The sequence below is a fragment of the Triturus cristatus genome, chromosome 11 (assembly GCF_964204655.1).
Source record: "Triturus cristatus chromosome 11, aTriCri1.1, whole genome shotgun sequence".
NCBI classification, from domain to species: Eukaryota; Metazoa; Chordata; class Amphibia; order Caudata; family Salamandridae; genus Triturus; species Triturus cristatus.
In genome coordinates this window covers 860855221-860879339 of record NC_140594.1, presented here as the reverse complement: position 1 = coordinate 860879339, position 24119 = coordinate 860855221, and the positions used below count along the sequence as shown (strand labels likewise).

At 46.7% G+C, this 24119-nt stretch overlaps 1 protein-coding gene across 3 annotated transcripts in view; it reads left to right on the top strand.

Moving 5' to 3' along the window:
* Nucleotides 1-24119, top strand: part of GIGYF2 (GRB10 interacting GYF protein 2) — a 1663629-nt gene that overhangs the window by 599376 nt on the left and 1040134 nt on the right. For all 3 annotated transcript variants that reach the window (XM_085634698.1, XM_085634699.1, XM_085634697.1), the window contains exon 9: nt 10147-10335. In XM_085634698.1, the coding sequence (XP_085490824.1) occupies nt 10147-10335 (189 nt within the window). The remainder of the gene's footprint in view (nt 1-10146; nt 10336-24119) is intronic.

Genomic DNA, 24119 nt, shown 5'->3' with positions numbered 1-24119 from the left:
ATGCATCAACGACTCCAGTATTGAATGAACCCGTTTTCACTTCTGTTCACGGTGCAATACAAAATATGCATGGGCAGACCTACACAACGTATGTAACCAGCCGCGTCTGTTGTAAAAGTACACAAACACTGATGAGACCGACGCTGTGCAAATTTTCAAAATGGAGAGTGAGCATATTGGGGGCATCTGCCAGTGTCCGCATCAGTCTTACAAAGCTCCCAATTAAACAGCCAGGACCAGGAGGAGGGTCAGCTCTCACCACAGACCTCCGACAAAAAAGTAGAGGTAGAAAACTTCGAAAAAGCACAGTAACGTGCCTGAAACCAATTCAACTCCTTAAGCTTTGATGAAGAATCAGGTAAGTCTTGACCCCCAAAAGATCAGCTGGTAAGGCAAGGCACCACTAAAGAGGAAAACTGGGGCCTAACCCAGACCCAAAGTTTTCACAGCCTAAATCCTCCTGGCATGCTCACTCCGAAATGGGCACAATATCGAGGAAAATAAGGGGCATGGACTCTCATCATGCTCCCACCACTCCAGCACCGAGTAAAAAGGTGCATGGACCCTTACCATGCCTGACAATGCTGAAGAGTATCGAAGACCTGCTCAGTGTTGAAACGACATCAGAGCTCCAGAAATCCTAAAACTTTTACTAGACCCGCAGGTCTAGTAACATGAAAAATCTCCTCGACCTAACTATAACGTACTTGACCTCTCTCTCCAAAAGCCGAGTAAATGTGACAAGACTAAGTTCAGTTCACCTTTTGGATGAAGAGGGTCATGCTCTCCCAGCATCAGTGCCTTAGAACCTGTACAGCAAAGTGGGGCAGGAGTGTACTTTACTTTTTGATCCCCAGAAAGTATAACTTGATCCAGCTAATCCTCAACATCGGACTATTGAACAGGTGGTTCCTCTGTGAACACTTTCACATGGTCACCTTACAGGACGTCATCTTTCTGCTATGTGAAGACCACTTCCAGTCAGTACCGGATCAGAAGGAAACGTCCATTTGCATTCCAATCCTCCTAGCGCAGTACCACTACTTTCGGTTTGTGGCAAAGTGGACAACACTACCAGTTTAAGGTGTTACTCTCCGCAGTGTCTAAAGCTCCAAGGGTGTTTACAAAGTGCCTAGCAATAATAGCAGCGCCTCTGCTCAGAAATGCCATACATGTCTTTCCATACTTAAGATAATTAGCTAAATAGCCGCAAATGGCAATTTCTTGCACACACTCAAATAGCAATGTTCCTATTTCACATCTTAAGTTTTACCATGAAGGCGAAAGTAGCATCTTCAGGTGCAAGAGGTCCACCCCTTTACCTCTGTCTAAATGTGAGGTCTGGCAAAGCACATCTTATTGAAGAGAGGTTGATGACATTCCAACAACTGCTACGTTTTTTCAGACATGCCGTCCTATCACTGTTTGAAATGCTACAATACTGTTGGGGGTGATGGTTTTATGCTGCGATTTTGGTTTTTTTTGTTTTGTTTTTTTCTTTCACATGCTAGGCTTCAAATGTGTGGTACCAGAGTATCTCTTAAAGCAGTGGTCACAGCTGAACGTGCTTTGGGAGGATCTAGGATTGAGAATCGCCAGGTTTGAGCACTCTTATCTGGTGGAACAACAATAACCTGTTGCTGGGCAGGCCCTTTCTAGACCACCTTCCACAGGTAATAGTCACCTTGAATGCTTTTCTTGTGAGGTGGAGTGCTCACATGCACGAGGTAACTGCCCAAGGTACCTGGACCCCATAGGTGCCATATGAACTACCTTGAGCTCCTAGCCACCAGACTAGCCCTGAAAGCAATCATTCCACTTTTTCATTTGAAAACATTTCTAATAAAGGACATGAACGTCGTGGTCTACATCCAAAGTGGAGGGTCACCCATTCCCCCCAGCTTCCTGCACAAATTCCCGGAAATTTGGCTCTGGGCAATACACAGCAACATTCATCTGTACGTGGATCATTTGCGTGGCGTGAGGAATGAATTTGCAAACCTGCCCAACAGGACGCATCGACAAGTGAACTAGTGGAAACTTCACCCACAAATGCTCCACAGTTCTTTCAGCGATGGAGTACTCCAACATAGACCTGTTTGCCACTCCCAAAAACACAAAATGCCAGAACCTTTCCTCTATGTACCTGCACACACATTCACGGGCAATGCACAGTGGACGAACTGGTCAGAGAGATATGCGTAAGCTTATCCGCCCCTCCCCCTCACCCCATATGCGGTGTCAAAGATGAGACGTGTCCATGACCCTTATGTATGTGTCACTAACCTGGGCAAGACCGCCCTAGTATACAGTGCTCCTGGATAAGGCAGTCAATCCCCACAAGGAGCTCCTGCTGAAGCTGGACTTTCTTCCTCGGCATCAGGGTAAGCTCAGAAATCCAGATCCTAAACACCTGAACAGTTTGATCTGGCACCTAAGTTACTCGAGTTCGGCTACTTCAATGTTCTAGAAGAACGTATGAATATCCTATGGGAAGTGTGAAAGCTTACTGCTCTTATCTGTTACACAGCCAAGTGGAAAAGGTTAATGCTTATTGCATCTCTAAAAAGGCCTCCTTTAAGGTTTCTTGCCAGAGACTGTTTATTACCTCTTACAACCTGAAATGGCAGGTTGCTTTCACTTCTATAAGCTTTTCTTAACAGCAGTTAGCATACCTTCAAAACACAGAGCACTCCTCTCTTTTTAGGGTCCTTGTCATTAAGGCCTTCATGGAGGTCCCAAAAGGTTAATGCCTCTAAAGGTGCCCTCTGCACCTATGTGGAACCGCTATATGGTCCTTACACGACACATGTGCCCTCCCTCTGAGCCCCAACACTTATGTGATCTATATTTTCCATCTTGAAAGGTGACTTTCTTAAGTCCCAATCGCCTCCCTCAGATGCATTAGTGAACTTCAAGATCTTACAGTACAGGAATCATTCATAAAGGTCCTCTAAATATAGGATCGTTCTTCGTACCAGACCTAAATTTCTACCCATGGTTGTTTAACCTTTTCACATGAACCAGACAATTGCGCCGACTATCTTCTTCCCACAAGTATTGTGTGTAGCAGAAAGGGCCCTTCCCAGTTGGATGTTAAGAGGGAGTGTATGTAGGGATGTACCATTGCTGTAGCTGCCATTGCGAAGTGTCTAGTTAAGTGTATTAAAACTTGTTATGCCAAGGCCAAACCACCACCCATGCCCCCCAGAACCTGCTCTACATGCAAATAAAGGTGCCACCATAGCCTTTTTAAGGAACATCCCTTTTACTTATATCTTCTAATTGCTAAATGCCACATCCTTCACCAAGCATTAATGTGTAGATGTTCTGGTGGGGGATCACATGTGGCTCACTGTAAACGGGCTCATGAGTTAAAGGGAGACTGGTGAACGGTGGATACAAGGCAACTGGGTGTCAGGAGCAGACAATGGTGTATAACAGGCAGCGAGCTAAGCAGGGTGATGAAGTGGGCAACAAGAGGAGGAGCTGTCAGGAACAGCAGGAGGATCGCCAGTGCAGGCATGGAAGAATTGCTGAGGCCTTCATGGCCAAGAACCTGACACTAGATGTGCAACCAGCTGCAGCATACATCAGGCGGGGCCAGAGCCAGCCTTCCTTGACGCGGGCCACGTTACCCGTCAGTCTGATCCCACTGTCAGTAAATAAAATGATTTTGCGCAGGCCTTTTATAGATATATTTTCCCTCCTTTTAAAAGAAATGGAGGGCCTAGACTGACAGGGAATAAGAAAGAAGAGGACAAGAAAGCGAGGAGAAGAGTGAGGAAAGAGAGAAACGTTGATAGTTGGACTGTCACATTTAGAATCATGGCCTTCACTATTGCTGAGAAATTTCCACATTACTCCCAAGATTTATGGTTGTACAAGGTCAAAGTCCACAAGGCTCATAGCCAATTCATGGGTGATGCTAGCCTGGAATATGATAAAGCCTTTAGGGTAAAAATGTTGACGTACCTAGATATGACTTGGAAGAGAAGGATCTTGTTGGCTACATTTAAAAGCCGGGCAGCTAAGGCTTCTACACAACTTGTAATTCTCCGAGAGCAAGTCTGTGAATGATGGGCTAGATCCAGACCAGTGCGGCATTGTGTATGCAACCACAAACAAAGCTATTCACTTAGTAAGAGCAGCAAGCAAGGGAGTAGAGATGGTGAAGGCAGACATTGAGTCAGCATTCAGACTGCTCCCAGTTCACCCGGAAAGTTTCCACTTGCTAGTCTTCCAGTTCGAGGGCCATTCATAATTTGGCAAAGCGATGCCCATGGGGTGTTTGATACTCTGTTACTACTTCAATCGTTTCAGCGCCTTTCTGGAATGGGTGCTACACACACAATACTATCTAGATGACTTTCTCTTCGTAGGGATGCCATGGACGGGCGAGTGTAGGAGCACATTGGCGGCATTTATCTAGTTGACCAAAAAACTAGGGTTCTGCTATCATCAGACAAGACTGTGGACCGCACTATGAAGCTGGTCTTCCTGGGCATAGAGCATCACCTAGTCAGAAGGACATCAGGAATCCTAGAGGACAAGGTGTTAGCTTTTGAAAAAAGGACATAGGGGTTTTGATGAAGGACAAAGCAACACTGAGTGAGATTCAGGAAGTGATAGGGAAACTTAACTTCACTGTAGAGGTTATCCCAGCGGGAAAGGGTGTTCCCCAGATGCTCGGCCAGCTCACAGCAAGCCTCGGAGAGGAGCACCACCACGTTAGGGATATGCGTGGAACAGGGTCTAGCAATGGGTAAGACATTTCTGTATGAATTTAATGATGCACTGATTTGGTGAGAAGTCTGGGGAACTGCGAATCAATTAGAGCTCTTCACAGATGCTGCTAGTAGCCATGGTCTTGGGGCATTCCTAAGAAGAGCATGGCTGCTGGAGTGGGTGGACACAGGGCTCACCAAAACATATCTTTCCTCTAACTCTTCCCCATTGTGGTGGGATTGTGAATTTGGCATGACTGGCTGTGGAACAAAAAGATAACGCTATGTTCAGACAATAAGGGGTGGTCCATTCCATCCATTGCGGAGCAGCCAGGTCGCCCAGGGGCTCGAGCTGTTGTGAGCAATGGTGAGGCTGCAACACAATCACGAGATCGTGGCAAGATAAGCTCAAGTGGATGCGCTGTCTTGCTTCCAGATGCTCAAGTTCAAGGCCCTAGCTCCAGGGGCAGAGAGGATGACCCCCTTCCCTATGCAGCTGTGATGCCTGGACAGCCAGACCAGTCATTTCTGACCAAACATGCACTGGCCTCAGAGTCGGTAAAGGGATACGTGAGATGTATATAAACTATGAAGCAAGTAAAAGGTTTGCAGTCTTTAGAGGATGGCAGAATACTTCCTGAAGTGGGCCTTTGAGGCCAGAAGGAAGAAGTCATGGGCACAAGCCCACTTGGCCGCAATAGCACATTTCACAAAGCGATCATCGGCTGAGGACCAGACAAATTCGAGCTACATAAAGGCATGAGGCTCCAAATAGATTTTCAATGGCTGGGCAAATTGTTTACAGTGGTATAATAGATAACCTACAGCCAATTCGATGCAGCACTTTTCCGGGCCGTATTTGTAGTGACATTCTTTGGCGCTTTTAAGCTGATCGAGCTAGTGGCTCCATCAAAGGTGAAGGTGGGCAATGCATGTTTAAAGTTAGAGGACCTTAGACTAGGTGAGAAACACTTGGCCATACTACTAAGGGGGGGGGGGGGGGGGAGATCGAAAACTGACCAAGCGAGGAAGGGTTAATGGGTGCAACTGTCCTGCTTGTCAGACCCAGCCTGCTGCCTGGTATGCATCTTACGTAAGTACCTGCCCCTGCGCCTAACAGGAGACCACCCTTTGTTTAGCCATCAGGATGACAACCTACTGAGCAAATGTCAATTGTTGGTGGTACTATGCTGCACCAGAATAGGCACAGCAACAACAGCTGCTCAGCATGGGGTACAAGAGCGGGGTCTTAGCAACAGGGCATTGGCTTTATGGGGCATACCTAACCTGTAAGACCGCATCGCCTATAAATGGCGCAGCAGCTGCTTACCTCGGTGCTGAAGCTGGAGGGTTGAAAGGGCAATTGTTATAGTATTTAATGTTTACTTCAGCAGTTGGTGGCCTGAGGACAGTTTAGCTGATTGGACACTCATATGTGAAGAGGCTACAGGCGTGGTGGTCAAAAGCGCAGGGTTCAGGGGTTATTCACCCACTCAACACCAACATAAAATGATGGATGGGATTGTACGGGATGAGATGGGGACAGTTGCTACCCACACTAAAGAAATAAGGATCTGGGAAGCCCCTGTTAGATATACTGATCATATACCTCGGAGGAAACTAACAAGCGCAGTTAGGAAGGACCTTCTCACCCGCATAGTGGAGGGGCTCAATGAGGCCAACAAACTATTTGGCAACGCTATGGTAATGTGGTCGGAGGTCCTACCCTGGCACCAATAGATTGGGAACCTATATCAAGGGGCCCTAGGAAATCTCGGAGAAAACTATGTGGTAGTATATATCAATCAATCAATCAAACATTTGTAAAGCGCACTACATACCCACGAGGGTCTCACGGCGCTGGGGGGGAGAGGCTGCTACTTATCTAAAAGCCAGGTCTTGAGTGTTCTCCTGGAGGTCAGCAGGTCTTGGGTCTGTCGTAGGCTCAGTGGTAGGGTGTTCCATGTTTTGGTGGCGAGGTGGGAGAAGGATCTCCCGCCGGTGGTAGATCTTCGGATGCGCTGAACGGTGGCAAGTGCGAGGTCGGCAGATCGTAGCTGGCAGTTGGGGATGTAGAAGGAGAGTCGACTGTTGAGGTAGGCAGTTTTGTGGAGTGCCTTGTGTGAGTGGATGAGGAGCTTCAAGGATATCCTCTTATTGACGGGGAGCCAGTGCAGGTTTCTCAGGTGGGGGTGATGTGGCTGTGGCGTGGTATGTAGAGGATCAGTCGTGCCGAGGCGTTTTGGATGCGTTGTAGTTGTTTTGAGCTTGGTCGGGGCTTCCGCGTAGAGGGCGTTTCCGTAGTCGAGTCTGCTGCTGACGAGGGCCTGGGTGACTGTCTTTCTTGTCTGTTGGGATCCATTTGTAGATTTTGCGGAGCATGCGGAGGGTGTTGAAGCAGCAGGAGGAGGAGACGGCGTTGACTTGCTTGGTAATTGAGAGCATTTAGTCTAGGATGATTCCCAGGTTGCGTGCATGGTCTGTGGGTGTCGGGGCTGTCCCCAGTGCCGTCGGCCACCAGGAGTTGTCCCAGGCTGAAGGGTTGGAGCAGAGGATGAGGACCTCTGTCTTGTCCGAGTTCAGCTTCAGACGGCTGGTCTTCATCCAGTCGGTGACGGCCTTCATTCCTTCATGGAGGTTGGCTTTGGCGGTGATGGGGTCCTTGGTGAGGGAGAGGATCAGCTGAGTGTTGTCGGCTTAGGAGATTATGTTGAGGTCATGCTGTCTGGCGACGTGTGCAAGCAGGGCCATGTAGATGTTGAAAAGTGTCTGGCTGCGGGAGGAGCCCTGGAGTACGCCGCAGATGATCTCGGAGGCTTCGGACCGGAATGGGCGAGGCGGACGCTCTGGGTTCTGCCTGAGAGAAAGGATGTGGTCCATTCCAGAGCCTTGTCTCGGATCCTTACGGCGTGGAGTCGTGCGCGTAGTGTGCGGTGGCAGACGGTGTCGAAGGCGGCGGAGAGGTCTAGGAGTATGAGTGCTGCGGTCTCACCATTGTCCAGCAGGGTCCTGATGTCGGTGGCGGCGATGAGAGCGGTCTCGTGCTGTGGTTGCTGCGGAACCCTGACTGAGAAGGGTCCAGGATTCTGTTTTCTTCGAGCTATTGGGTTAGCTGTCTGTTGATGATCTTCTCGATGACTTTGGCCGGGAACGGGAGTAGAAAGATGGGCCGGAAGTTCGAGGTCTCTTGGGTCTTTTGAGAAGAGCGTTGATCTCAGTGTGTTTACAGCTCTCTGGGAAGGTCGCGGGCTCGAGGGAGAGGTTGATGACGTTGCGCAGGTGGGGTGCGATGGAGCTGCGTGCTTTGTTGAAGACGTGGTGTGGGAATGGGTCTGACGGAGCGCCGGAGTAGATTGTGCTCATGGTCTTGATGGTGTCATCGATGCTCACGCTGGCCCAGGCTAGCAGGGGGTCGTAGTCTATGATGTGAAGAGTCTGTTGTGTTGCTGTATGTTGGGGCTGTCTGGGTGTTGAAGCTGTAGTGGATGTCTGCTATCTTGCGCTGGAGAAAAAGTGGCGAGGGAGTCGCACAGGGCTTGTGACGGCTGGATGGTGTTGGTGTTGGACCTGGGGTTGGAGAGTTCATTCACGATGTTGAAGAGCTCCTTGCTGTCGTGTGCGTTGTTGTGGTCTTTGAAGGAGGTCCGCTTGGCAGCCTTGATGAGGTGGTGGTGGTTGCGGATGGCGTCCTTGTGTGCTGCGAGGTCTGCAGGGCTAACTGATTCGAAGGTATTCGTCATGGGCAGATTTACCTGAGGCACCCGGAGCGGATTGATAAGGACGGGAGTCCACCTTTCAAAAGCAGGACAGCAGATATTCTCGGCCAGTCTTTGGGAAGCCATGACCTTGGTAAGCTTCTTTTAGAAAGCGAAAAACTAAAATGGGGGCTTGGATAGGGGGAGCCATGTGTGACACAATCAGCTCCACAATCGGTCACAAGGATCACCCTAAGGTCACACCCGTTCACGGACGGGTGGTGGTCATATTGGACCTGCCTTGGTATGCCTTAGGGCAGAGCAAGCCAGCTAGCGGGTTTATTAAAGCACGGCACTCGTAGCCCACTGGATGGCATGGCCACACAAGGTAGTTGGGTCGAAACACCCGAAAGGCTTACCCCTTTTGGTAATGCCAAGAAGAAAACGCCAGGTCCTAAAAACTGCTCGCTTCACTTGCCAAGCAAATGATTTATGACTTGACACCTAGATGACATGAAGGATGTTGACATGGGTGATTTACTGGTAAGCAATCCCACTTTTATGTTAACACTGAATCGGTTGATTAATTGTTTTTGCAACCAGAAATTTGTCTTGCCGTGTGTATTAGGCGCCTATGACTAGCCTATTGTGTTTGAATAAACTGCAGTCTTTTCTTCGAATGATGAAACAGTTAGGTAAATATTTGAATTATAATGTTTTGAGAGTGATATGAGTGCCTGGGTTATATCACTTCAACAGGCTTTAGTGGTTTAAACTGTCCTAAACACAATTTGTACAACATTTGCATCAACGGCTGGCTAGCCATCGCTTTGGAGAGTACTACTTTATATTCATACAGAACATGTATATCTACAGCCACACATGCTACAAGCGGACAGTATTACTCTGTGACTATCTGCGTGTAGTGCTGCAGTCACATGCACCCACCCTTCTCCCTGGAAGAAAGTGATGATCACAGATGTTCCCTATGCCCTTTTACTCGCTCTACTGTGCACCACACAACCTGTCTTCGACATTCTACTTGTATTACTTGCACACTAAGCAGAAAACAATCTGAAGTGGAGCCAGTGTATTGTGGAACAAAGATGGAGTTAAAACAGATCTTTTGACTCAGACTTAAGATGCATTGGAAACGTCAGGGCCCAACACTCATGGCCAGAGTAAATATAGCATGTGAATCTACGGCACTACACACAGATGGTTGCAGGGTAAGTAACATTGTACATCTATTATTCAAATTAAGCACTGTAGGAAAGACTGTTATCAGATAAAATGGAGTATTAATTGCATTATGGCATGTGGAGATGCACCCTCACTCCAGGATTGCCTCCACATGATTAAGTCATGGATTCTGCCTAGAATACTTGAAGCATAACATATTGCAGGGACGGGATGAGAATGGGAGAAGTTAAGTTTAACGCAATATCTGCGTCAAGATAGGAATAAATCCACTCCAGAATCTGACCTCCCATCACCAGGCAAGTGTGCTACATTAGTAACCGTGTCATTTGATTTAATGGTTTCTGTTTAAAGAGCTTGTTAGAAAATCAGCCGCCTCATTGTGCTGTTATTCTTCACAAGGTCAATGCTTTTCATACTTGTTTTGGAAAGTTTTTTTTTTTTTCAACTTCCTTTCTTTACAATTATGTTGTCATTTTAGGATTCTGACTTAGTTGCTGTCCATTGCTCTTGTTTCTTTGTAGGAAGACCCACATTTGAGGAATGTGGCATAATGGGTGCAGGCAAAAAGCATGAGTTCACTCGATCAGAGAGTGATAATTGGCGTCACCTGAAAGAGGAAGTTAACGGGCGGGAGGACGAAGATGGTGGTATCTGGCGGCCAGCTGGGACTCGAAAAGAAGGAGAGCGTTGGGCACGTCCTCACAGTCCAGGTGAGTCCCTAAGGTCTGGTGTGCAGAGTGAAAGAAAAGCAGAGAAATGTATTCTGCTTTTTTGATGAATGTTTATAATGAAGATAGAAACCGATGGGACAAGTACATGAAAGTTGACAAGTGCAGGATACATTGAATTGATGTACTGTGTTCCACTGCAGAACAGTCTTCACTCTTTAGTAAACTGAGCCCTTTATAATTTCATGAATGGTTGAATGAGGGTTGCTGTTTATTTCAAGCCCTTTGTTTGTCATCCTCTCTGTTGTCCCCCTCAGGTTAGTTGTCATTGCTTGCATGGATGCTGCTTCTTCAGAGAGCCTGACCTGCTTGCAAGCTGCTGACTATCATGTGTGTGTAACACTCAGATTTTTTAGGGATGACTGGAGCACATGCACGGCAATAGGGCAGGCTTTCAATACCAAACAAGGGCCCGGCATTTATAAAACTTATCATGTGCCTATGCTTCGGCATGCAGTGGCCAGCTTTGAGCCTGTGGCCATTTTGGAGTAGGTTTACAAAGGAAAAAAAGGTGAAATAGAGTAACAAGTACAGGGGCCAAAGGGGAAAGCAACAGATAACTATCATCTGCTGCTGTCATTTAATGCTTTCAGATGTACTTTTTTGTGTTTTTTGTTTTTGCTTTGTTTTTACAGTGCTCCTGTAAGTACAAAGCACTTTTTCTGAACAGGATTGAGGTCTCTTGTGTTTTTTGTAAATAGTAGAATCCATCAGAGGATGGAGGCAAAAAAGGGCCAGAGCTACACCTATTACATCTCTCCCCAGTCACCAGGTCACCATTATTTGCTAACAGAATAGTCATGGTGGCCTTGTGAGTAAAAGTACAGATCTCCCCTTTTGAAGGGTCTCTTGCCATGTACAAAAATATTGCTATTTCACAACTGCTTCTTCTTGCTTTTCCTCCTAAAGTTTCCCTCATCCCATATCCATTTGTTTGTCAAGCCGTACTTCCTCATCTGTTCTCACCTTATTCACTCGGTCTCTTCCTGAGGACTGTGCATAAAATCAGTTCAGTGAATAGTGTGCATGTAAAATACAACTTATCTAATCGGTATCCAGAACTGGACCCACGGTGCCACCCATCACAACCAGTTCTCGGCAGCATTGAGACTGCAGTATTGTGTATGAACTAGAAGTTATTAATGGCTCTGGAGGAGGGCATGCTTGCAGCCCAACCCCAGCATTAGAATCATCACAGCACACTACAGCAAGAAAGGGACAATGGCTCTATCTAGTAGAACTACCTCTAACACTTTAGATTAGTGCAGAAGTATAACTAGCACCCATCACAAAAAAAATCTGAAAACCAAACAGACTGGAAACATTAAATGGAAGGTAGGGCAAAAACACAGAACCAACGCCATGCAGCAGAAAACAGAAAGCTGCTAATGGGTACAGGGCAGGCCTCTGTTATAAATAGCTGTCACTATTCGCTAGAGTGTACTGTGGATTACCAGCAAGCCTAGGCTTGCCCATCCTATGCTGGATGTCTCCTCTCACTCCTCCACTCCTTTGTTGCTTTGCATAACTTACCATGAGCGACCCACCAACCAGATGGGCATCATCTAAGGTAGCTGCCTGGGCGCATACCTCGTCGACTCTGACACAATCATGTTAGGGGGTGATAAGGCATGTTGTTTGATACCAAACATGACATATTTTAGCTGTACCATAATGGAGTTTGTGCCCGGATGCCAGCTCATGTTATCCTATGGTCCGCTGATCATTTATGGTAGTCCTTAATGGAATGAGCCTACTATAGAGACATGTAACCTTGCACTTATATGTCAACACCTTTATTATAATACAACCCGCCTCCTGGGCTTAGGAGGCCTTCCTTAGGGGGTGACTGGCATTTATAAAAAATAGTGCTTTGACCTTGCCACACATGGTGAGGGCAAAGTTGAGTTTGAGCTGTTTCCAGTTCTCATGCGGTCTGCAATGGCAGAACTGCTGTCATCTGTTTACTTGAGTCACTCAGGGTGGCAAGAACCATGCTTCAGGTCTTGGTGACCCCTTCAACTCCCATGCCCTGGTTACCACTAGTACCACTTCCCAGAGAATTATAAGGGGGTATAAGTTCTTGCCAGTTGGGGTGCCAATTCACATGTATCAGTTTTAGGGAGAGAGAGCATTGGCATTGGGGCCTGGTTAGCAGGCTCCAGTACACTTTCAGAGTGGGAAACCCGCATCTAGTAGTCCAAATGGAGGCAAAAAGAAAGGGGACACCTGCAAATAGCCCATTTTCTTACACTCCCATATTGTATTTTCCACTCACCCAGCTCCATTTTAATTCACAGGACCATTTTTTTTTGGGGGGGGGGGCCTTTTTGCGGATCCATTCTGTTGAGTACAGATTTGTCAGGCCCGGTTTACAACTTTGAGTGGCTGCCTATGACATACATCACCTGCCTTGAGCTTCCATTACCAAGCTCCTTACACAAGAAGTGTTTGTTTTCAACATTTTTGATCTGTCCCAATGTTATGCTGACTGTCTTGAAAAGGTGCCTCTTTTAGGAGACTTAAACATTTGTGTGGAAAATTGAGCCATTTCATATATGCGATGAATCCTTGATAGATATGGACTGTCTTTGCTTCTCAAATTCTGTTATCTGCCATTGTCTGAAAGCTGACGTAATCCTGAACTGACCTCTCAGATGCTAAATCTTACAATTTTATTGTAATTGCATTTATATAGTGCTTACTACCCCTGACGAGGCGTTGAAGTGCTTTTTCGTTGAGTAGCACTCCACTTGGAACCCTAGAAAGATTAGTGGTGAATTAGTATAGTGAAATATGAAAGTAATTTGAGTGGTGGATTTTAGTCAGTTATTTGGATTGAGAAGGACAGTGGAGGGATAGAAGAGGGAAAAAAAGTTTGCATTTATATGGCGCTTGTTACCCTTAATGAGGTGTTGAAGCACTTTTTTGATGAGTAGCACACTACTCCGGACCCCATAAGGATTAGTGGTAAATTAGTATAGTGAAATTTGAAAGTAATTTGAGTGGTGGATGTGAGAAAGTGCCATCTTTCTTGCATGTATGCCCCCACTTTTTGCTGAATTGCTGAATGTACTTTGAGTGTGCCCTGGGCTCCTGCCAATCAGGTGCCCTAGGCCCATATTCCTTCCCTAAAAACTGTGCTGAAACCTAAAGCCCAATTTGGCAAACCCTGGAAACATGTCAGCCCCTGGTAAATGGTACACTAGGTACCCAGGGCCTGGGCCTTGTGACCAGGGAAGGCCCCCAAGGGCTGCAGCACTTATTTTGCCACCCTTAGAGGCCCTGTACCGTGACTCAAATACACTGCCCTTGTAGGCTGAGTGTCTGGGTATAGAACAAAACAGTCGACATGGCACACATCCCTGTGTGCCATGCCCACAACATACACTGCCCTGGCATACATCAGCCACCCCTCTAGCTGGGTGCCCTAAGCCAGTGGTGTGGGTACAGGAGCATGAGCCCTGTGCCCCTACAGTACCCAGGTCCATTCCTGGGCACTGTAAGTGCAGTGCTGCCATTTAAGAGTATATGGTGCTGGGAGATCGTCAACATGCACTCCACCGCACCATGATGGCTTCACAGAAGACTGAGAAGTTTGGTATCAAACTTCTCAGCACATTAAACCCGCACTGATGCCAGTGCAGGATTTAATGTACAATGCACGACAGAGGACATCTTAGAGAAGCCCCCTGAACCTAACCTACAATCCACATCTGGTCTGAGGGGCTGCCTAGGCTGCCAAACAGCAGACATGTTGCTAGACCCCTGGGTAGAGAGCCATCCGCTCTCCTGGGCCTGCAACAATGCACATCCTGGGCGAGGTACTAGGTCTCCTCCCACAGGATGGGCAGGGGAAGCTTCAAAGGCATGCTGCCTTTGTGAGCTTTTCCAAGCCACTTGCTGTACCCAGCAACTGGCCCCTACCGGTTCTAAACCCCCACTCTGGCGGGAAGACTGGCCGGAAACCCCAAGGAAGGACAGGGAGTGTGCCAGCCTCTGCCAACCCCAACCCTCAGGTGGGGAGGCGAGGTGAAGCACATCTCCGGGCTCTCGCCATCTTGAAGATGGAGAGCCCTGCCCAATCAGGACTAGGCCACTGCCCCCTCCCACAGGAGAGTGGCAGGATACGGGGTGTACCCACCCCATGGCAGGGACCCAGTGTTCCCTGCCCTTTACCTACCTGTATCGCCCCTAAATTTAGTCTTTAGGGGCCCCTGCACCTTCCTTCCTTAGATCCAGATTCCGAAACAGCAAAGAAGATCAAGAAGAAAGAAGACCTGCCGTGCAGCTGCTAAAAAAGAGGAAGACACCAACTGCTTTTGCCCCTGCACTACCGGCCTGTCGACCCTCGAACCTGCTCCTGCTAAATCCCGGCATCTCCCGTGGCGAGCAGCATCTGGGACTCCCACAAGCAGTGGCACTGCTCAAAGCAAGTAACTGACCACTGGCATCAGCCAGGAACCGCGAACCCTGCACACTCTGCACCTGCCAAGCCTGGCCTGTGTTGGAGTGGACCAAGACGACATCCCCCCGGCCACTGTAACCCCAAATTCGGCACCCATGGACCCACCTCGATGCTCCTGACAACGCCTGCAGCCTCAGAACCAGGGACCCCCCCAACCGCGATCAACCGAGGGTAAGATTTCCCGACACTAAAAGGCTCCCTTGCACCCGGCGCCCTGCGGCCCCCTGTGCCCAACTCCTGGGTACCTGCCTATCCTCCAACTACCCAACTTACCTCTCAAAGTGGTGGTCGCACCTGAAGAATCTTAGTCTCCGAGCTTGCAGCCTTTGTTCGTTCTTGAGCTTCTCCTTTGCAAACCATTGAGCGCCCGACGGCTCAAAAGCACCCTGCACCCAGCCGCCCGAGTGCCCCTGGCTGTGCAACCTCTACTCCTACCTACTTCCCCATTTGCCCTGAGCAAGTGACCAGGAGCCCAGCTCCCACAGCCGCGTGGCCTGCTAGCCAGCAGCCACCAACCAAAGGCCCCCTGCCTTCCATAGGATAACATTGGGCCTAACTCACTCTGCACCCGGCTGCCCCAGTGCCGCTGAGGGTGTAACAACTGTACGTACCTGACCCTGGGAGACCCCTGAGTCTATGCCCAGAACCTTAACTCTGCCAGTCGAGTACTTACCCAAAAGCCGATAACTCACTTTTCTTCCATAGACTGGTTTCACTTGAAATTTCTTCTAAGTGTGGAGTTTCTAAACTTTAACCCCTTGTGTGCCACGCCCTTTCCCCGCCCTGTGCCGGCCGTTACATTAGCGGGCGGGGTTTATGACGAGCTGGACTCGTCATGGGCACAGCGCAACCGCGGCCCATGACGAGTCCAGCTCGTCATGGGCACACAAGGGGTTAACATATTCACCTAAAATCAACCGAGTAACGAAAACGGAAATATTCACCTGCTATTAGGAGAGATCCCAGTGCTGGATCTTGGTGTCCAGCACTGACCCTGAAAAGTAATTACAAACCATACTTACCGCTAACTCAATTTTCTTCCATTGGAAACCATTGATTGTTTTTCTGTGATTAAGTGTCGAAAACAAATATTGTTTAAAAATCAACAAACTACAAATATTGTTTAAAAATCGTTCCAACTGTGAAAACGTAATTACTTACCTGTTTTAGATAGGTGTCCCAGTACTGAGCCTAGGAGCCCAGCACTGGATTACAAAAGTAACGAGAACATACTTTACCGGTAACTTGAACTTTCTCCCATAGGAAATCATTGACTGTTTTTCTGTGAAATTTCTTCTAAGTGTCGATTTTGCAAACGTACAAATATTTGTTGAAAATCGCCTGTGTAACCTAAACACATTCTATCAACTGCTTACAGGTGGTATACTAGTGCTGGATCCAGGATCCAACACTGAACCCGAAAACGTAACCATAACCCCTCTTACCTGCTAAGTGAAATTCCTCCCATAGGATAACATTGGTGATTCTATGAGAAAGTTTAAGTGTCAACTTTTAAAATACCAAAATATTGCTTAAAAATCACAACAGTAACGAAAAAGTATTTACTAGTTTCCAAGAACTGTCCCAGGACTGAATCTAGGATCCAGTCCTGGAGTTAGAAAAGTAATCCTGAAAGTAATCAATTGCATTTAACTTAAAATTCCCATTGAGCTCAATGTATTATTGTGTTTGAAATTGTGTTGCCTACAACAAACTAACTATTGCATTCAAAAGTCAATTGCCTATTACAAAGTATTTAACTAAAGCATTTCATTCTGAGAAAGTATATTTTGATACCTATTGTTGGTTCTAAAATAAAACAATCATATATTTATTTATACAAACCATTGGCCTAGAGTTCAGTTCTTGAGTGTGTGAGACCATTTGCTGACTGAGGATGTACAACAAATGCTTTACACTGTCCTCTGATACTGCCTTACTGCTCGACCAAGCTACCACTTTAGAGAGTAAGGTTTTATCTAACTTTAGCCTCTGCCAAACCTCTGGGGACTCTGTACACACTGTACCTATTTGGGAACAGTATATACAGAGCCACTTTCCTACAGTGGATAATAATCACTTATTTGGATTGAGAAGGATAGCAGAGGGATATAGGAGGGAAAAAGGTTTGCATTTGTATAGCACTTGTTACCCCTGTTCGGGTGTTAACCCCTTCCCCGCTCATGACGGAACCGTTCCGTCATGAGCCACGGTTGCTGTGTGCTCATGACGGAACGGTTCCGTCATGACAATCCTGTTGGCGGCCGCTCCGCCTGCGCGGCGCTGTTTCCCCGCCTGTGCGGGGCGACAACGCAAATGGGCGGAGTCATGACGGAACCGTTCCGTCATGAGCACAGCTCAACTGTGGCTCATGACGGAGCGGCTCCGTCATGAGCACAGGCCCACCGCGCTGCCCCCCTGCCCCCCCCAGCGCTGCAGCGGAATGTCCGCGGCAGCGAAGGGGTTAAAGTGCCTTTTTGGTGAGTGGAACGCTACTCTGTAACCCATTAAAGGATTAGTGTTGAATTATTATAGTGAAACATGAAAGTAATTTGAGTGGTTGATGGTTGACTACTTCCCACTAGCCTGGTCTTATCACACCTTCATTAGTTTCTCCACCAAACCAGATAATTTATTTTGTAGACCAAAACATAAGAACTGTTGGAACATATTCCCTGTTCCGTGTTGTATTGGAATTTGTATTCTCTCAAATTTGCCTTCAGCAGATTTTGCCTGATGGTTCGAAAGGTATCCTCTACTTAGTGGCACCCATCACAAGTAAAAATTGCCAACGTCACAGAAAACTCGATAGTCCTTAGAGGAATTTGGCTTCTTGAAGCATCAGGAATATATAAAACATTACATACCTTCAAGTAGACATACCAGAAGCTAATCAATAGATTAAATGACTTTCAGCTATATCTAGTAGGACACCAAATCAATAACTGTGTGAACACCTCACGTGGCACTACAGAATCAAATCTGACACCATATGAGCCACTATCACTGCTAACATTAGCCCAAAGATATTGTCCACCTTTGGTGGTGTTCATTGAACAACCAATTTTCATGCTGCCAAAAGCTGATGTATCCAAGATCTTTGATGCAGTAAAGTTTATGCCCCCTTAACATTTGCAAAAAGAACAATTGATTGACAGAATGCAGAACAATGTTATACATTCACCCGAGTACAGAGATCTGGGCCCACTATCCATCGTTTTTTTTGCTCCCCATGCCCTCCCAGTTTGAACCTATCCATATTAAAATCAGTCTTGTTCCCAGTGGGAACAGTCCTGCCAGGGCAGTTCCTCCCTGGACTGGAAGCAAGCATCCCAGGACCTGTTTCGGGGTTTCACCCTTCATCAGCCAGGATAGCTTGACTCCAGTGGGGTGAGTGTTTGATTTGCTCTGCATTCCGTCCATCATCTGTGTCTCTTTTGCTTTCTCACCCTAAGTGCGTCGGGTATGCCCAGATGTGGTTCCCGGGCTCACTGTGCCACTTGATTCAAGCCCGCCAAACTGATGAGGGGTGGTGCCCTGAAACTGGTCCCTGGATGCTTGTTTCCAGTCCAGGGAGGACCTGGCGTGGCTGTTCTGGCTGGACTGTTCCCATGAGGCACAGGGTCAAGACTGGTTTCGCTTGGCTGGGTATAAACTGGGGTGGCATGGGGAGCAAAAGAACAATGGATTTAACATAGATCTCTTGACTATGGGTGAATGTTTGATTTTATCTGCATTCCGTCCATCATCTTTGTGTTTCCCTTCATAACATTCAGCGCAAAATCCATGAAAATCTGTCAACCCAGTCTTGCACCAGTTACCACAGAACTTATCAATGTATTGTTAAAATAATGGGGTGACCACCTTTTTGCCCTGGCTCTCAATAAATCAGATGGTGAACAAGCAAAATACCAATCCCAAGTATTTGAAAAATTATAGACTAACCTCTGGCATCATCTGCCTAGCCATTCTCCCCAAGGTGGTAGTAGACATTCACCTGTTCCTTAACCTAACAGAACAACAACTCAGTGACGCATAGTCCGGGCTCTGCTGTCAATGCGGAACAGAAGCAGCCCTTCCATACGTTAGAGGAATGGAAGCCACTTTGATGAACGTGAGAATAAGTGCTGATAGGAGAGGATCAGTTACATGTTTATGCTCTAATCCATTTTATTGCCTTTCTACAGCATTAATTATCACAATATGCGCAATTGAATGGCCTTTTGGAGGATATGCTGAATGCCTAACTGATGACTGGAACCACCAAGCACTGCCATTCTGCGCACCTCCAAAGTGATAATTCAAAACTCAGCGCTGCAGGAAGAGGTTGCAATGTCTCTCTTGTTTTTCCCTCATTAGCCGATCTCTCATGCTCCAGCAAGGATCCAAATACCAGCTCTTTTCTGATGATGTGGGTGTGTCACACTTTCAAGGTGAAAACAGAGGAGCACTAAAGTAAAAAAAAAAAAAAAAACTTCCTTTAAAAACCCTCTGTGCTTGCAGAAACACACTCTAGAGAACACTGAAACTCCTGCTCACTGAACTAAATGAGTGAAGCAACGGACCAGCAGCCTATTATAAAAGGAAACCTAAATTATCACTCCTTTAAGACTGAGTATCTAACCAAATCTATTGCACACATCAGCAATCTTCTTTGTTTGGTAGAAAACAAGTTTGTTGCTTTGGAACTAGTGTCGGCAGAAGAGACTCATGAACAATGCCACATATTGGCCCCTATAAATGGACGTCATAAAACAGTTCCTTTGCAACATGAATCCTTTCTGGATTCACATGCTGTACATTATTCTGTCATGTAGTGATTGGGTCCAGAATGCTGTCTTTTTTTATTTTTTTTAAATTGTCGATCAAGTGGCTGTAGTTCCCAACTTAGTTACTTCAGACGTACCTCCTAGAATCCTCTGTATGTTGTAGTCATTTAAGATTTTGTTTTCTGCCACCTGGCCTGTATGCATTGACATGCGCTCCGGGTACATCGAAAGGAAAGTAGCTTTTTCTCAACGAAGTAAACACTGAAAAGAAGATGCCAGTAGGAGGATAAACAACGCTGACAACCGAAATTGAGGTAAGACATGGAAAAACAGGAGAAGGGTGTTCAGGCAAACTCACATGGAGCACTGACCACGTGGGCTGAAAAATTTGAAGAGTATGGAACACACCCCGATCTGTTTTGCCTGAAGTGCCAAGGCAAAATCGCAAAGAAAGACATCCACAAAGTCTACAATCTTTACCTTGAGCTAAGGACTGTGGAGCCTGCTCAGAGTTTCAGCTCTAGTCCCCACAAGCAAGGCAGAAACCAAGGTGAGCATACGCCATTGCACAGACTCAAGAAGCAGACCCTGTTGATCTCGAGCGATGAGGTGGCCCCAGACAGCCCTGAACTAGCACATTGGAAAGCTCGGACGTTGAGGAGACCGTTGAAAGGCCTAAGATGCTGAAAAACCCCAAACACAAGGGACAGAAGCAGCAGGAACAACACTGTGCTCGTGTGTTGAAACAAAAGCCATGAAGTTCAAACACTCCAAGTAGGCCTTCTACTGGCAGAACCAGAGCAAATAGATTTGAACCCACCACTAACCCGAGACTCTGCAGAGGTGTCGGAGGAGGAAATATATGCTTATACAAAAGGGAGGTGAGGAACAATACAACATCAAAGTGTTTGACATTGAAAGCTCAGTGAATGAAGGTTGGCAAGACATCAAGACAGACTCCCTGTAAGTGGCTATTAACACATACACCTCAAGGCCTTTCCCGCCAGACTACATATCTGTCTACAATGTGGTCATCAAGAGTACAGCAGGCAAGTATGGAGTGAAGCTCGAAGAAGATGAGACTGAGTTCTGTTTCTTCCTGGAAACACTTATACACTCAGAATGGAAAAATCAGTACCTCTCCATGTTGCTGAACATCCTTTACAAAGAGAGGCAGGCTTTCAGAGTACCTGCTACAGTCAGTCATGACCCCTAGGGATGAAAAGAAATGAAATCACTCTTTCCAGGACCCAGCTTACATCCGGGATATGTTATTCACCGCAGCCTGAAAGAGAACCAATGTCCTAGCAACCATTCGACCAAAACCCTGTTGAGAAAGCAAATGCTTGGAGATGGTAGGAAGAACAATGGAGAGCTTGGCTGCAATACGATGACGCCAAGCCAACTCCAATGCGCTCCTCAACAGTTATGATAACCAGCAGTGGGTTGAAATTGAAGATCTGGTGCAACAGCTACCAGATCAGTACAGAAAGAGGCAAAGAATGGCATTGCTGAGGGCAAGAATATTACCAACACTTGCTTGAAGTCTGCTCTGGATGCAGCTGACACTGCCAGCAGGCAGTCAGGAACAGATATCACCTTGAGAAAGCATGCATGCTTGAGTGTGTCTGGGATTAAACCCGAGGTGCAGGTTGCTGTCATCAATATGCCTTCACCGGAGATGCACTCTTTGGAGCATCAGTTGATAAGGCTATGAAATGCATGAAAAAAGACACTGAGGCGGCAAAAGAGATGGGAGGGCTACAATAAGGAGGACCTATCAGTGGATCCTCAGCAACAAGTAAAGATCAGCCCAACAGAGGAGGAGCACAACCAACAACCCGACACAATCCCTCCACCACCCAATCCCCTCCGCTGGGACCTCACCCCAATATTAGTTCACAAGCATGCGGAAGAGCTGGGGCAGAGGATAAGCCCTGAGAGGGGCAGGCCCTCCAATAAGTGACTCCTCACTAGAGATCTTCCCACATCGAACACCAGCGGCGGGAAGGATCGGAGGATTCCTCCAACAATGGAATTTCATCCCCTCCAGGAAATGGATCTTAAACTTTATCCATCATGGATATTGGATTGCTAAAACAGCCTCCAAATAATAAACCAAGTGCAAGAACAGCCAACACCAAAGAACAAGGACACCTCAAAGAGGAAGATGACTTAATGACGATTCGAGACCTTCATTACCTAGGGTTTCTCCATACATTAAGAAAAGTCAGCCCCAATACCACAGAAAAAGATATTTCTGGGAGCACAGCTGAACTCCAGACAAGCAAGCGCTTTTCCTGTTCGATGCACTATTAGAGCAGAGACCCCTTTTCCAGAAGGTGCAACCCGGGACATGCATTCCCATCATTCCAAATGCAAGGCTACATATGAAACACGCACAGCAATGGCTACAGAGAGATTGATCACTAGAGACGGTGAGTTGGAATATCTAGTCGTTTTAACAGACAAAGAACTACAGTGGTCGAGCATAACAAACCTGACGATGAGCAGAACCTTTCAAAACTCAACTCTGTCACCATCACAATGTATGCCTCACAATCCGACTGGCAAGCCTGCATGAACAGGTTAAGAATGAGGGTCGTATGAAGCCCTCCGTGGACAGTGAAGCACATAAGCATGTTGGAACTCAAGACAGTTTTTCTGACACTAAAGGCCTTTAATACACAGATCAGGGGGAAACAGAGGAACAGATAGACACCACAACCATGATTTACCCCAAAAAACAAGAAAGGACATGATCCCACAAACTGCCCATGCTAGGACAAGAGATATGGATATGGACCATTCAGAGGCACATCACCCTAGTCACGATAGACCTACCAGGAGACCGAGGCAAACAAGACAAGCCAGTGTCTCACATGATCATGAGTTAAAGCAGAAGGTGGTGGGCATGATATTTAGGAAGTGGGGAAGACCAACAATAGACCTCTTTTCAACTCTGGAGAACAGAAAATGCCAGATCTTCGCTGCCAGATATCCAACACAACAAACTTAGGGTAGTGACTGCTTGATGGATTTGTCAGAGACCTTTTCATATGACTTTCCACCAATTCGTTTGATACCACTAGTAATAGAAAAGTACAACCAAGCAGTTACACTAATCCTAATCTGCTTGCTGTTGGGAAGACCGGCCTGGTACTCAGTTCTAACAGAACCGGCACAGGGCAGGATAATCCTGTCAGCGCTACAACACATAGTAATGATGGTGGGGGATGAGTGAGCCACCCAGGACCGCACACACTCCGCCTGGCAGCATGGTTTCTGAAGAGTTAGTTTGGAGCCCTACTCTTGCTACAGAGGACCATGGAAGTGCTACAGGAATCTAGTGGACCCTCCAGAAGGCAGTGCTACACTGTAAAATGGAAAACCTTCAAACATTGGTACACTGCAATAGCACCAAATCAAGACTGGAAACACGACGCAACCATGTTAGAATACCTCACACATCTCATCAACAGGATTATCATCTGGCACGCTCAAGGTACACCTAGCTGCCATTGTGGCACACTCTAGAGGAGTAATAAGCAGAAGTTTCTTTCAAAATCTGTTCATCAAGATATTCCTTGAAGGAGTAAAGAGAATAACACCATCAAGATGAGCCACGACACCTACTTGGAACCTCAGCATTGTACTTGCACAACTCGTGTAGCCTCCATTCGAATCAGAGGACAGTATGCCGTTAGTTTTTAACCCTAAAGACTGCTTTGTTGGTGGCCATCACATCACTGCACCGCATCAGTGAGTTGCTAGCCCTCACGGTGCAAGAACCATACCTGTAAATTCACAAGGACAAGGTAGTGATGCGCAGAAACCCTTTTTTTCTGTTAAAGTGGTTTCAAACTTCCGCGTCAATGTAAGCATACACCTTCCTGCTTACTTGCAAATTCCAAGGTCTAGAGCGTAAAGGGCTCTGCAAACGCTACAAGTACAAAGAGAATTGATGTACTACATTCAGGAAACGAGAACATTCATAAAGGGAACCATTTTGTCATCCCCTTTCGCCACAGTTTTAGTAAGCAAGACCGCCATAGCAAGATTAACAATTGAGACAATACAGAGATGCCTCGCAACAGCATGAGTTGCCCTTGAAGAAAGGCAAAGAGCCCATCAACAAGAAAGAAAGGATCAACCCTCATTTTATTAATAATGTCTCCATCTAGGATTCATGCAAGGCAGCCACTTGGTCATCTAAGCCCACTGTTACCAAACTCTACTGTATGGCTGACCGAGCTAACAAAGAAGCATAGGTGGGACAGAGTTCTAAAGCACCCGTTTGCAAAAACAAGCTGATCGTAGATTAACCTCCCAAGTGAATGAACAAACCGCTACAAAGTCAATGCACAGCATGTGAATCCAAAAATGTTTCACATCTCAAAACTAAATAGTTATTAGTAGGAATAGTTTTGCAGCTTGAAGAGTTTCTGAATTCACCTGTGACCTGCCCTCCTCTTCTGAGGTGAGAGACTTTGCAATGGGGCAGGAGAAAAAAATAGAATCAGAGAATG